This window comes from Ranitomeya variabilis, chromosome 1 (genome assembly GCF_051348905.1).
Source record: "Ranitomeya variabilis isolate aRanVar5 chromosome 1, aRanVar5.hap1, whole genome shotgun sequence".
Lineage (NCBI taxonomy): Eukaryota > Metazoa > Chordata > Amphibia > Anura > Dendrobatidae > Ranitomeya > Ranitomeya variabilis.
The window spans coordinates 1,004,774,751-1,004,788,011 of record NC_135232.1 but is presented as its reverse complement, the minus strand read 5'-3'; the positions used below and the strand labels follow the sequence as shown (position 1 = coordinate 1,004,788,011).

At 45.6% G+C, this 13,261-nt stretch overlaps 1 protein-coding gene across 1 annotated transcript; it reads left to right on the top strand.

Moving 5' to 3' along the window:
• The first annotated feature begins 1,470 nt into the window (after positions 1-1,470).
• On the top strand, positions 1,471-3,784 carry LOC143792974 (uncharacterized). The gene is made up of 3 exons (XM_077279508.1): positions 1,471-1,640; positions 1,734-1,893; positions 2,005-3,784. The coding sequence occupies exons 1-3, from the start codon at positions 1,526-1,528 to the stop codon at positions 3,011-3,013; spliced, it is 1,284 nt and encodes a 427-aa protein (XP_077135623.1). The 5' UTR covers positions 1,471-1,525; the 3' UTR covers positions 3,014-3,784.
• The last annotated feature ends 9,477 nt before the right edge of the window (positions 3,785-13,261 follow it).

Sequence of the window (13,261 nt, the reverse complement as noted above, 5' to 3'; positions counted from 1 at the left end):
TAACATTTTAAAATTGTATTTTTTGGGACATGGAAATGAATGGTATAACGTGCAACTTTTTGGGGGTTTTTGTTGTTCACCTGTATGAACATTTCTGACATCATTTCAGTAGGGTGTTTATCATTGAACATTACCTAGTTCAGGGGGTGGTCTAACTATAGATCCATTATACATATTAACAGATAAACCAGGACCGCAGCCACAGCCGCTGCCCACCAGGACCACAGCCGCTGCCCACCAGGACCACAGCCGCTGCCCACCAGGACCACAGCTAAGTGTTAGAAGTAAGTTTTGAAGACCCACAATCTGCTACTTCAATGTGTCGAGCAGATTGCAAGTGTCTCTTTAACTTACAGAAACACCAGGACCACAGCCGCTGCCCACCAGGACCACAGCCGCTGCCCACCAGGACCACAGCCGCTGCCCACCAGGACCACAGCTAAGTGTTAGAAGTAAGTTTTGAAGACCCACAATCTGCTACTTCAATGTGTCGAGCAGATTGCAAGTGTCTCTTTAACTTACAGAAACACCAGGACCACAGCCGCTGCCCACCAGGACCACAGCCGCTGCCCACCAGGACCACAGCCGCTGCCCACCAGGACCACAGCTAAGTGTTAGAAGTAAGTTTTGAAGACCCACAATCTGCTACTTCAATGTGTCGAGCAGATTGCAAGTGTCTCTTTAACTTACAGAAACACCAGGACCACAGCCGCTGCCCACCAGGACCACAGCCGCTGCCCACCAGGACCACAGCTAAGTGTTAGAAGTAAGTTTTGAAGACCCACAATCTGCTACTTCAATGTGTCGAGCAGATTGCAAGTGTCTCTTTAACTTACAGAAACACCAGGACCACAGCCGCTGCCCACCAGGACCACAGCCGCTGCCCACCAGGACCACAAAACAATGTCCTCTTCTGACAGCCCTCCTCCACAGCAACAGCGTGTATCGGTAAAAGTTAACGCAAAAAATGGGTTTATTTTTTTTTGGTTTTTTAAAATTACATTTTGATGTCTAACCACATGCATAAATTATGTTTCAACAGGAAGCTGAATCAGATGAGGAGCTGTCAGAAGGGGGCGAGACGGGTGGAGAGATGCTAGTGGAGGAGGAACCAAGTGTAAGTAGTGGTGAAACAGTTTTTTCGCACATCACACTGCACCATACACAAAACAAATTTTCATACATAACTAAACACAGAAAATATATGCCTACATTACTGAGAATTTGTTTCCTTTATTTCAGGCTGCTGCTGCTGCTGCTCCTGCTGCTGCCGCTGAAGGTTCTCCCAGACACTCTCAGAGTCGGCGGACTCGTCGCCGCGGTCGGCCATCAGTGAGTTTTTTTTTTTTTGGGAGGGGTATTCTATTGGTACTTTAGTGTTTCAGTGTACTAATTTGTTTGTTTTCCTTTTTTTTTTTTGGCACAGGCTTCACAGCGTGCTCCCGCAGAAGAGGATGATGATGATGACGACATTGATATTGAGAATCTCATCGAGGAGGTTCGCGAGCGGGAGCCGCTGTGGAACATGGCTGACCGCAGGCATGCTGATACCGGTGTCACCCGTCGGCTCTGGGACGAAGTGTGTCGCAACCTGTTTCCAAGGCGGGAGAGCCTTCATCCTCAGCAGCAGAGCAAACTAGGTAAGTATTCACTTTCCAGTGATGTTTTGAGCTGACTGTAATGTATTGCATTTACCAATTTTTTGTTTTTTCTTTTGATTCTTGTCTTCACAGTTGGAAAGATTAGGAAGCGGTGGCGGTCACTGAGGGATCGCTTTAAGAGGGAATTCAACGATGAGATGAAGGCCCCGAGTGGCTCTGCAGGAAGGAAGAGGAGCAAATATAAATATGGCCAGGCCCTCTCCTTCCTGAGGCGAACCATGCTAAGCAGAGTGTAAGTATTCTACAGCCCACTAATAACCATGTTAACCTGTCTACTTAGTTTGCTTTCAGTCAGGGCTTTTTCATTCCAATGTATTAATTTTTATTTTTTTTTCTTTCACAGCACCTTCTCCAGCCACCGGGCGCCTGCATCTTCCTCTGCGCCCTCTGGAGCGATCCCTCCTGAGTCCGCCACTGAGGGCCACGTCGGTAGGCCCCACACCTCTGTCCCCTCCTCTGACCCCTCTGTCCCCTCCTCTGACCCCTCTACTTCATCCGCCCCAAGCAGTGGAGCATTATTGCAGGCTTCATTGCTCGCATCTGATGCTGAACAGTTAGCGTTCCCTTTACCCCACCCCTCTGATCCTGCCACCTCGACACCACCATTAGGTTCGTGGCGGCAGCGACAGAGGGGTCAGGAAAGGAGTTATGCTCCTGAGTTCTTACACCTGAATGCATCCTTCCAAGGCTCTTTCAAAATTTTGGGAGAGCAAGTGACTGCTGGTTTCAACATGGTGCAGTCACGCATCAGTGAAACAAGCCGTGAAACCAGCAGTCGCTTGGATAGGCTGCATTCAGCTGTAAGTCCCGATCCGGCCAATCTTTTTTTCCAATCCATGCTCATGAGCATGGAGAAGCTTTCTTTTGAGCAACAGATGCGGGTAATGAATACCTGCCATAATGCTGCACTGCAGGCCATTAATGAATTGACCCACACACCTCCCCACACCTCCACTCCAATTCCACCCCAGGCCCCATTTCCACACCATACCCCCCATTACCAAACCCAGCCCCAATACCCACACCAGCACCATTACCAAACCCAGCTCCAATCCCCACACCAGCACCATTACCAAACCCCACGCCAGTCCCACTACCCTACCCAGTCACAATACCCGACCCAGTCCCCACAACAATCCCGGCCCCCAGACCAAATTACTTCCCCAATGTTTTCCTTACTCAACTTTTCTCTTCCCCCTACCCCAACACCACCCCCCTCTGGTCAGCCTCTTGGTTTAACCCCCCCTTCCACTGCACCCCAAACAAGTAGGGTTTCCCCACCTATCGACGTGGTCCAACCTTCCTGCCCCTCCTCCTCTCATATCTCCACCCAACACTTTGAAAATTTGTAAAGTGTTATTAATGTAAATAATATTATAAAAAATGTTCAAATTTTTCAAAAAAAAAGTTGGAAAATAAAAATATATTTTTTTTGCAAAACAAAAAAAAAAAAAAAGAGATAAAATAAATTTCTGATTACAATTCTACTCTTTGTGTGTGTGTGGATTTAATAAGGTAATATAATAAAAAAAGGTTTAATAAAAACAAACACCAGACATGTAAAAGGTATAACATAATGGTTTTACTAGCAAGAAAACCACGCTTTTGGGCCTTTTTTTGGGGGGGGGGGCTGAAACACTTTTTTTACATAAAAAAAACACATGGGAAACAGGTTACACATGGGAAACAGGTTACACATGGGAAACAGGTTACACAATCATGTCTTGCCACGGGATCCGCCCGACAGGTGAGACAAAATAATCGGCAAACTGGTCCCTCATCCTTGTAACTGAACTTGTAGAGCGAACCGAGCTGCTGCGGTAGTCCCACAAGGTGGTCTCCAACTCTTCATCATCCAAAGAAACGGGCTCCTTTGACAGGACAAAGTTGTGGAGCACCACACAGGCTTTAACTACCTCGTCTATAGTTGTTGTTTTCAGCTTGATAGCCGTCAGCAGAACTCGCCACTTCGCCGTCAATATGCCAAAGGAACACTCCACTACTCTTCGTGCTCTAGTAAGCCGGTAATTAAAGACCCGCTTGGTATGGTTTAAGTTCCGGCTACTGTACGGTTTCAGTAGGTGCGGCGACAGTTGAAAGGCTTCATCACCTACAAAAACATATTCCAGGGCTGGGTCATTTGTTCCTGGCAGTGGTCTGGCTGGCGGGAAATCGTAGGTCTCTCCATAAAGGCAACGACCCATCGGAGAGTTTTTAAGAACTTGCGAATCGTTGGACCGTCCATATGCTCCGATGTCCACGGCAAGGAACCTGCAGTTGGCGTCTGCAATAGCCATAAGGACGATGGAGAAATACTTCTTATAATTATAATACTCCGATCCTGTTCCTGCCGGTTTCGCAATCCTTATATGTTTCCCGTCAACTGCACCCACACAATTAGGGAAATTGCAAATTTGCAGAAACTCTTCAGCACTTCGCAACCAGATTTCCATGGATGGTTGGGGGATATACTCTGGTTGCAAAGTGGTCCAAACAGCCCGACATGTGTCCTTCACTATTCCAGAGATAGTTGAAATGCCCAGCCTGAACTGATAATGGAGCGAAGTCATAGATTCACCCGTAGCTAGGAAACTTTAAAAAAAAAAAAATAAAAAATGTTAGAAAAAATTGCACAGACCAACAAGTTTTAATATGGCACTGTTATTTTTTTTTTAAGGACGGGACACCCAATAAAACCAGCATGAAACCAGTGTAAAAAAACAGTGGAATGTCCGCCAAGAAAACCCAAATTACATGCTGCAGAAAATAGTGCGCAATATGGCAGCGCAGTATTGTCTGCAGCGTGTAATATAACATTCAAAATGAGCAATGAGAGAAAAAAAGCAGTTGCATGTCATCAAACCCAAAAAACAAAACAAAAAAAAAAAATGCAGAAAATGCAACGCAATATTTCAGCGCAGTATTTTCTGCAGTCTGTTATCTAACATTCAATATCAGCAATGACATTTAAATAAAGCAGTGGAATGTCCGCCAAGAAAACCAAAACTACATGCTGCAGAAAATAGTGCGCAATATGGCAGCGCAGTATTGTCTGCAGCGTGTAATATAACATTCAAAATGACCAATGAGAGAAAAAAAGCAGTTGCATGTCATCAAACCCAAAAAACAAAACAACAAAAAAAAAAATGCAGAAAATGCAACGCAATATTTCAGCGCAGTATTTTCTGCAGTCTGTTATCTAACATTCAATATCAGCAATGACATTTAAATAAAGCAGTGGAATGTCCGCCAAGAAAACCAAAACTACATGCTGCAGAAAATAGTGCGCAATATGGCAGCGCAGTATTGTCTGCAGCGTGTAATATAACATTCAAAATGACCAATGACAGAAAAAAAGCAGTTGCATGTCATCAAACCCAAAAACCCCCCCCCCAAAAAAAAAATGCAGAAAAACATTCAATATCAGCAATGACATTTAAATAAAGCAGTGGAATGTCCGCCAAGAAAACCAAAACTACATGCTGCAGAAAATAGTGCGCAATATGGCAGCGCAGTATTGTCTGCAGCATGTAATATAACATTCAATATCAGCAATGAAATAAAAAAAAGAGGCTTACCGCAGGGTCACCATCAGCCGCTCCGCCGGTGTGATGGCAAGCCTCATCCTTGTATCCTGTCTTCGGATGACATCCTCCATTTTTGCAAGCAAAAAATCGAAATGTTCAATCCTCATCCGCACGTAGTTGTGGAATTTGTGTGGATTGTGCCGCAACTCCAGGTACAGAGTGGACTGGACACCCCGGGTCATCCGTAGTTGATTAATCGGATGAATCCAGAGTCGTCTTCGTCTCCGTTGCTGCAGAAGCATCTGACGCCTTTCCGCTGCCGCCTCCTTCTCCCGCACTATGATATCCAGGCGATTTGTCTCAAAGATAACGTCGGTAACCAAACTAGCAATCCTCCCAAGAACACCTTCCATCGCTGCCACAAAACTAAAACCCACAAAGATGGGCTGTAAATACAGTACTATATAGTTTTTCAAATTTTCCAGTAGCCAATCAAATTTTGGGAGCCTCCCCTTTTAAAAACGGATCCGTCGGAAAAACGGATACAACGGATGGTAAAACGTATGCAACGTATGCAACGCATCCAGTATTTTCGACGGAAACGTTTAGCGGATTTGCGATGGATCCGTCGAAATGCTGGATGCGTGGCATACGTTTGTCACCGTTTTTCACTTTTTTGACGCATCCGTTTTTTCGGCAAAAAAACGGATTTGCGACGTAATGCAGTTAACGCTAGTGTGAAAGTAGCCTTAATCATATAATCGCTATGGAAAAACAAAAAACAAAAATACGTAAACATACAATATATACAATAAACAATATTCAAAGTAAAAGGATAGGGTGGAGATACAAATAAAGTTCCCAACCTGGATGGAGAAAACAAAGGAACGGGTAAAAAATAGTAACTGCGTCGCAACATAATATGCTTGTTACATGTAACACCACGTATATCAGTAAAAAGAAAATATATACAAGCATGATAACAGGGGTGGACTAAGGCTTGGTAAGCCAGACCCCACGACATTGCACTTGGCCTATATAGTATAATACAAACAATTTACCTTATATGTGCACAGAGGAGAGGATAATAGTCCTAGGAGATGGAGTTTAACACTGTAGATAGGATGGTAGAAATACGTAAGATACAGAAGGTACATAGAAAATAAAGTATAGCTGGTGGAGTTGTATCAGGTGTAGTGTACCTTAAGTGCCAGGTGGTAATGCGTGAGATCACGCTGAGGCTGCCCTTTTGTGGGGTCTGCAGGGAAGTAAGACATGGGGAGGTAAGAAGTATGTAACATATACGGCCATAAATGCGCTGGAATGGCGATGGCAGAATACATGAGGAGAGGTGGTGGAGGAGTAAATACCTTATAATCAAGGTAGATAAGCGGCGCTCCCGCGCCCTGCTGCCGGTATGTAGCGTGGCCGGCGTTGTTGTGCCTTAAATGCGCGGACCGGAAGTAGGACCTGCGGTACCGGAAGTGACGCGGGTGGCTAAGGAGTGTCACTGCGCATGCGCTGTCGGCGATCCTATGCGTGCCTGGTTGCCAGGGAACCTAGTCGCTGGCAAGATGTCAGCGGCTGGATAAAGATGTAGCGCCCGTGCGGGTAGTGCGCAATTGCTGCGGTATATAAGAGGAATAATGTATGGCCTAATAAACTGATGTATGGATGTTGGTAGTGGTGGCCTAAATGGGTATGTGCGCGGTGTTAAGGGTGGAACCCCAGAGTAATGCACTAGGTGTGAAAATAGAATATATATATATATATACACCTAACAATGTGTATAATATAATAAGGCGCAGATATGGACAAAGGTACTTGTGGTATTATAGAGGGGAAATGCCCCAAATTAATACACTAATGTGAAGACTGGCTGTAGAAAAATGGTAAATATATATATATATGTATATATATATATATATATATATAAAAAATAATAAGGGGCAGATATGGGCAAAGGTACATATGGTGTTATGGAGGGGAACGTCCCATAGTTATACACTACTACGGAGACAGGCTGGAAGTCATGTATATTTTTTAGAGAGCAAATTTGGGCAAAGGTATCATCATACAACTGGAGACACTCACCCAGATATTCAACGGATCTGTAAGGGAAGAGGAAAGTGTTAGTAGGCTACAATGATGTTTAAAGCAGCCAGTCAATTTCTCTATTGAGGCCCCTTGGTGCGAGAGTATCAAGTGTGTATATCTAATATGTTTCCCTGGACCTCAATAGTTTAATGTGATTACCTCCCCGTCTGGGGCGAGGTACCCGCTCCAAGACCTGGAATTTAAGTTGGGCCACTGTGTGTCTCGCCTTCGTAAAATGATCAGGAAGGGGGAGCCAGACTTTATTACACCTGATGGTGGACTTATGGCTTGCGAACCTCTATCATGATTTTAGTAAATACACGGGGTGCGACTGCGACACCAAAGGGAAGTGCCCGATATTGAAAATGTTCTACTGTGCCAGCAAGTGAAACCGCCACAAGGAATTTTTGATGATCTACGTGTATTGGGACATGGTAGTAGGCGTCTTTAAGGTCCAAGACAACCATGAAGCAGTTTTCAAAAAGAAGCTTTATTGCCGTCTTCACAGATTCCATCTTGAAGGACGGAACAAACAAAAATTTGTTGAGGCCTTTCAAGTTGATAATGGTGCGAAAGGATCCGTCAGGTTTTTTGACCAGGAACAAAGGGGAATAGAACCCCTTACCTCTTTCTTCTACGGGCACCTTGACTAGAACCTTTTTCTGCAGAAGTTCCTGAACTTCTGATTCCAAAGCCAATTGTTCTGCAGGGGAAGAACGGATGGGTGTCAGCTTGAATTTGTCCCGAGGGACCTGATGGAATTCGAATCTTAGACCTGCTGCAATGATGCTCAGAATCCAAGGACTATTAGTGATTTGTATCCAGGTAGGGTAGAAGGCCAAAAACCTACCCTCCACCTGGTCCGCCAGTCATTGGGGCTTTTTATAGTCTCGGGAGGAATTAAACATGTATCCTCTACCTCTTCTCCTGGTGTTGTCAAATCTGGTAGTTTCTCTATTTGATTCTCTGTTAGATCTCCTGCGGTTAGACCACCCTCTATTATAGTCCCGTCTAAAGAAGGGTCTCTTTAGGAAAGGAAAACATTTCTTATTATCTCCGGCCTTATCCAGTAGATCGTCCAGTACTGGCCCAAACAAATGAGATCCTTCGCAGGGAATGCTACACAGCTTCGACCTGGCCTGTAAGTCTCCTGGCCAGCATTTAATCCACAGCGCTCTTCGGGCTGCGTTAGACAACGCAGAAGATCTGGCGGCAAGTTTAACGGAATCCGCCGACGCATCTGAAAGGAAAGCAGCAGCGTCGCAGCAGCGTCCTGTATAATAGGCATAGAAGCTAAGATCTCATTTCTGGGAACCTTGTCTTTGAACTGATCCTCCAAGTGGCCGAGCCACACCATCAACGACCGAGCTGTGCAAGTGGCTGCGACTGCTGGTCTTAGGGAACCTGCTGATGTTTCCCAAGCACCCTTAAGGAAAACGTCAGCTTTCCTATACAGAGAATCCTTCAGATTTCCCAAATCCTCAATCGGAAGAGATGTTTTCTTGCATGCCTTGGCTACTGCCGCATCCAGCTTCGGAACTTTGTCCCACGAGGATGATGCTTCTTCCTCGAAGGGATACCTCCTTTTAAAGGCTGGAGGAAGTGACCCTTTCCTTTCTGGTTTCTTCCATTCCCTTGAAATTAATGATTTGATCTTATCCACTACAGGAAAGGACCTCCGGGACTTCCGATCCAGACCTCTGAACATAATATCCTGAATGGAACATTCTGATTGGGGCTCCTCAATCCCCATCGTGTTGTTGACTGCTTTGACTAAGTTGTTGATTCTGTCGAGCGACAAACAGGCTCGACTAGACTATGTCCTCTGATGAGGCCGACGATGGGAGAGAGTCAGAACTCAGTTCATCCGAGTCCGAATCCACCACAGAGACTGGGGATGCCACTTCTTTTTTCTTTTTGGCCTCCACTTTATGCGATCTCATGGAACCCCTCACTTATTGCCTAACCATCTGTCTTAGCGTAGAAGTAAGGTCAGGGGCCTCCTCCTCAATAAGGTGTTGTATGCAGGATCTACACAATGTTTTTTTATGGCCATCAGGGAGTGGTTCAGCACACTCGGCACACTGCCTATGCTTGGATGTAGTAAAGCATTTCCTCCCCTAGTAAGGAGAGAGGGAATACAAGGAGGGACAATAATCAGTAAGCAAACTTTCACGTAGATCACTTACCCAGCCCTGCAGTGAATGGTACCGTAGATGGGGGGTCCTTTCTGGCCAGGGTTTCTTTACGGCGTGAGGACTTATCTGGCTTCGATTTTTGAGCCCTTTTAGCTCCACCAGCCCGACTGCTGCCACTGGATCGACGCTGGGAGATCTCCACAGGCTCCTCCGATTCCTGCTGCTGCTGTTGCCGCTGCTGTGAAGTTCCTTCTGGCGATTCCATCATGAAGGGGAAATGGCCAGGAACACTATGTGGCCCACATGCAGCACTTAAATAATGCCCCCAAAAGGTACCGCCCTCGGATGGGGGTCAGCAGGGTGAAGAGGTGGCAAGACCGGTACCTCCAATAGGGTCCACTCTACCCCCGGGCTCTGCCCCCGCCGCCGACCGCTGCAACCGCCGCCCCTCCCGGGATCTAGCCGGCAGAAACGCCGGAGAGCCGCCATCGGCCGGAAGGACGTAACTGCGCATGCCTCGTCGCGTCATCAGGCCGCGCCGCCCAGCCGCGTCACTTCCGGTCGCGGCTGCAGCTAACACAGCGAGACGCGGCCGAGGATGCCAGCGGCCCCCAGACCGTCACACACGCCTCCCGGGAGAAGCGGACAGATCGCAGAGGCCCAGCAGACGCGGCTACCCAGGAGGAGCCCCCATACTTACCAGGTAGGCGACTCTGTAGACCACAATAGAAGCCAGCCCCCCGACATGCAGGCTGCTTCCTCCTGCCGACACCAACACTAACAGTTCCCCTGCCGTGTGGTGCTTCCAGCCTCCTGACTAAGCCGAGGTGGGGGACCCCCGCCACCTGGATCGGCCTGTCAGGAGTGGGATTCCTTCCTAGTCTTCGACCTTCTTAAGGCCTGCCTGAAGAGGTTCCGCTGTCAGGGACAGGAAACCAACTGATGCGAGGGAGAGGTACCGCCCTTTTATGTCTGTAGGTTTCCTGTCCCTGAAGGGCGGATCCCCTCTCTCGTTGTGCTGTCATGGCGACTGAATAAAAGAAGATAAAAAAACACAATGAAAAAAAAGTCACGTTCAACCAAATTTAATAGGTACAGAAAATCTGCAACATCAAAAACTCACCAAAAGCTCAAAGTGGGAACGTAGCCTTAAAGGGAACCTGTCACCCCCAAAATTGAAGGTGAGCTAAGCCCACCGGCATCAGGGGCTTATCTACAGCATTCTGTAATGGTAATGCTGTAGATAAGCCCCTGATGTATCCTGAAAGATGAGAAAAAGGTTAGATTATACTCACCCAGGGGCGGTCCCGCTGCGGTCCGGTCTGGGGCCTCCCATCTTCTTCCGATGACGTCCTCTTCTTGTATTCACGCTGCGGCTCCGGCGCAGGCGTACTTTGTTTGCCCTGTTGAGGGCAGAGCAAAGTACTGCAGTACGCAGGTGCCGGGAAAGGTCAGAGAGGCCCAGCGCCTGCGCACTGCAGTACTTTGCTCTGCCCTCAGCAGGGCAAACAAAGTACGCCGGAGCCGCGGCGTGAAGACCAGAAGAGGACGTCATCGTAAGAAGATGGGAGGCCCCGGACCGGACCACAGTGGGACCGCCCCTGGGTGAGTATAATCTAACCTCTTTTTCTCATCTTTCAGGATACATCGGGGGCTTATCTACAGCATTCCAGAATGCTGTAGATAAGGCCCTGATGTCAGTGGGCTTAGCTCACCTTCGATTTTGGGGTGACAGGTTCTCTTTAAGGGTGACATTACTATCCAAGTTAAAGGTGTATGATATTATGAATAGTACAAACAGACAGTGCCATTGCCTATATCATTAACCCCTTAGTGACCACCAATACATCTGTTTACTGACCTCACATATCGGACAATAGCATCACCCGACTGATGAAAATGCAGCAGTTGTCCACTGTACACTATAGCTGACAATTTGTTGCATCAACCTTGAATGGTTTGACCACCAACCATGGATTTTTAACCCCTTAGATGCTGCTGTCAATATTGACTGGCATCTAAATGGTTAACAGAATGTGGGGGGCTCCCTCTTAACCCCATCAGCACCCTGAGATCTTGATTGTGTGGTCCTGATGTTTGCTATGGCAATTCAAGGCCAAGTAACGATGTTGAAGTCAGCCAGCTATAGCGGCATGTTCACAAGTTAGCAACATTTAGGTGATAAATATAACATTTTTCCTTCTTGTCATGTCACTTTGCATTCATTCCCGAAAAGCAAGAGAATTAATGGTAAACTACCTGACAGCAGTTCTGAATACGTTGAGGGTGCAGTTTTTAAAATGATCTCACTTTTGGGGTTTACGGCATATACGGTAGGTCTGCCAAAGTCACTACAAAACTGAATAGGATTCCAAAATAAGTAAGTTTTGTAATTTTACTTGAAAAAAATGAAAAATTGCTGCTACAATTTTTAACCTTTTAACATCCTAACAAAATAAAAGGATATTGTAAAAATGATGCTGATGTATAGCAGACATGAGGGAAATGTTATTCAATGACTACTTTATGTGGTTTGACTGTCTGGATTAAAGGGATAATCATTCAAAGTTTGAAAATTGCTAATCTTTTGAATAACTTCTGGTATGTTTAAAAATAAATGCAGAAAATATTGACACAAATTTACCATTAACATAAAGTACAATATGTCACGAAAAAACCAAACTCAAAATCAATGAGATCTGTTGAAGCATTCCAGCGTTATTACAACATAAAGTGATACTGGTCAGATTTGAAAAATGTTGCCCGGTCACTAAGGGGTTGATAACGGTAATATTAGCAGGGATGTCAGTATAATATAGGCAATACTGTTTTCTTTCCTTGTAGATTGTACCCATAATACCACAATGGTATCACTGTAACATGACAGGTATTGTAATGTGTGGAAAGAGTGAACTAAGAAAAAAAATGTCAATGCACTCAACCGTAGCGGTGAAATATTCATCGGGAGCAAGTATTTTATATGTTTATTAAAGCCATCTTAGTATTATACATTCAGGATGATCCAGAGATTTTAGGTCACTAACATTAATCAGTACATGCCAACAATATTTATAGGACAAAAAACCCCAGGAAAGGAAAGTGCAACTTCTAATGGCTATACAAAGATAGGAGTCTGTGCAACCGATAGCATTAACACATGCTACACAGGAAATGTAACGCTAAACTACTGAACGCATATTTAGTCAGGACTGACTTGCCGAGTCTTGGGATAAGGGCGCAGTCAGACGGCCGTATAACACGGACAACCATCCCATCACAATGCTCGGACTGGCCGGCACAGAGACACAAGCCGTTACGCTCGGGAAGGAGAGCCGCCGGCCAGTCCGAGCCTTGTGATGGGATCGTTGTCCGCGTTATACGGCCGTCTGACTGCGCCCTAAAGGTAGTAAAACGATCTGCTCTAGTGCAGCTTTGACAGCAAAAGTCTTTACGGGATAGCTTCCTCAGTAGCAGGTGTGGGTGAACACTAAGCTTCCCACACTGTATTCTCCTAGAGAAATAAATTAACAAAGAATTCAGAATCACAAAAACACATTTTAGGATTTTTTTGCACAGGAAAGTGCAGTAAGATTGTGTAATAAAATGACAGAAAAAATAGCGGTAGTCCAATATTCTGTCCCAACATCTTTTTCTAAAATCAGATTGCAGAATTAAAAAAAAAAAAAAGGTTTAGAAAGCATATGGCACACAATGGCCCCGATTCATCAAAGTTTTCATGCCACAATTCTGGCATAAAAAGGTTTGAAAAGTTACATTTTCGCCCAATGCAGAATTGTGTAAACAAGTTTGTGCCTTACAGCATAGTTTTGCCCAGCTT

Excerpts from the sequence above, each read along its gene's own strand:
- LOC143792974 (XM_077279508.1), top strand. The coding sequence starts at position 1,526 with ATGGCTGACCGCAGGCATGCTGATACCGGTGTCACCCGTCGGCTCTGG. Across the intron at positions 1,641-1,733 it reads TCAGCAGCAGAGCAAACTAG|TTGGAAAGATTAGGAAGCGG; the intron begins GTAAGTATTCAC and ends TTGTCTTCACAG. Across the intron at positions 1,894-2,004 it reads CGAACCATGCTAAGCAGAGT|CACCTTCTCCAGCCACCGGG; the intron begins GTAAGTATTCTA and ends TTTCTTTCACAG.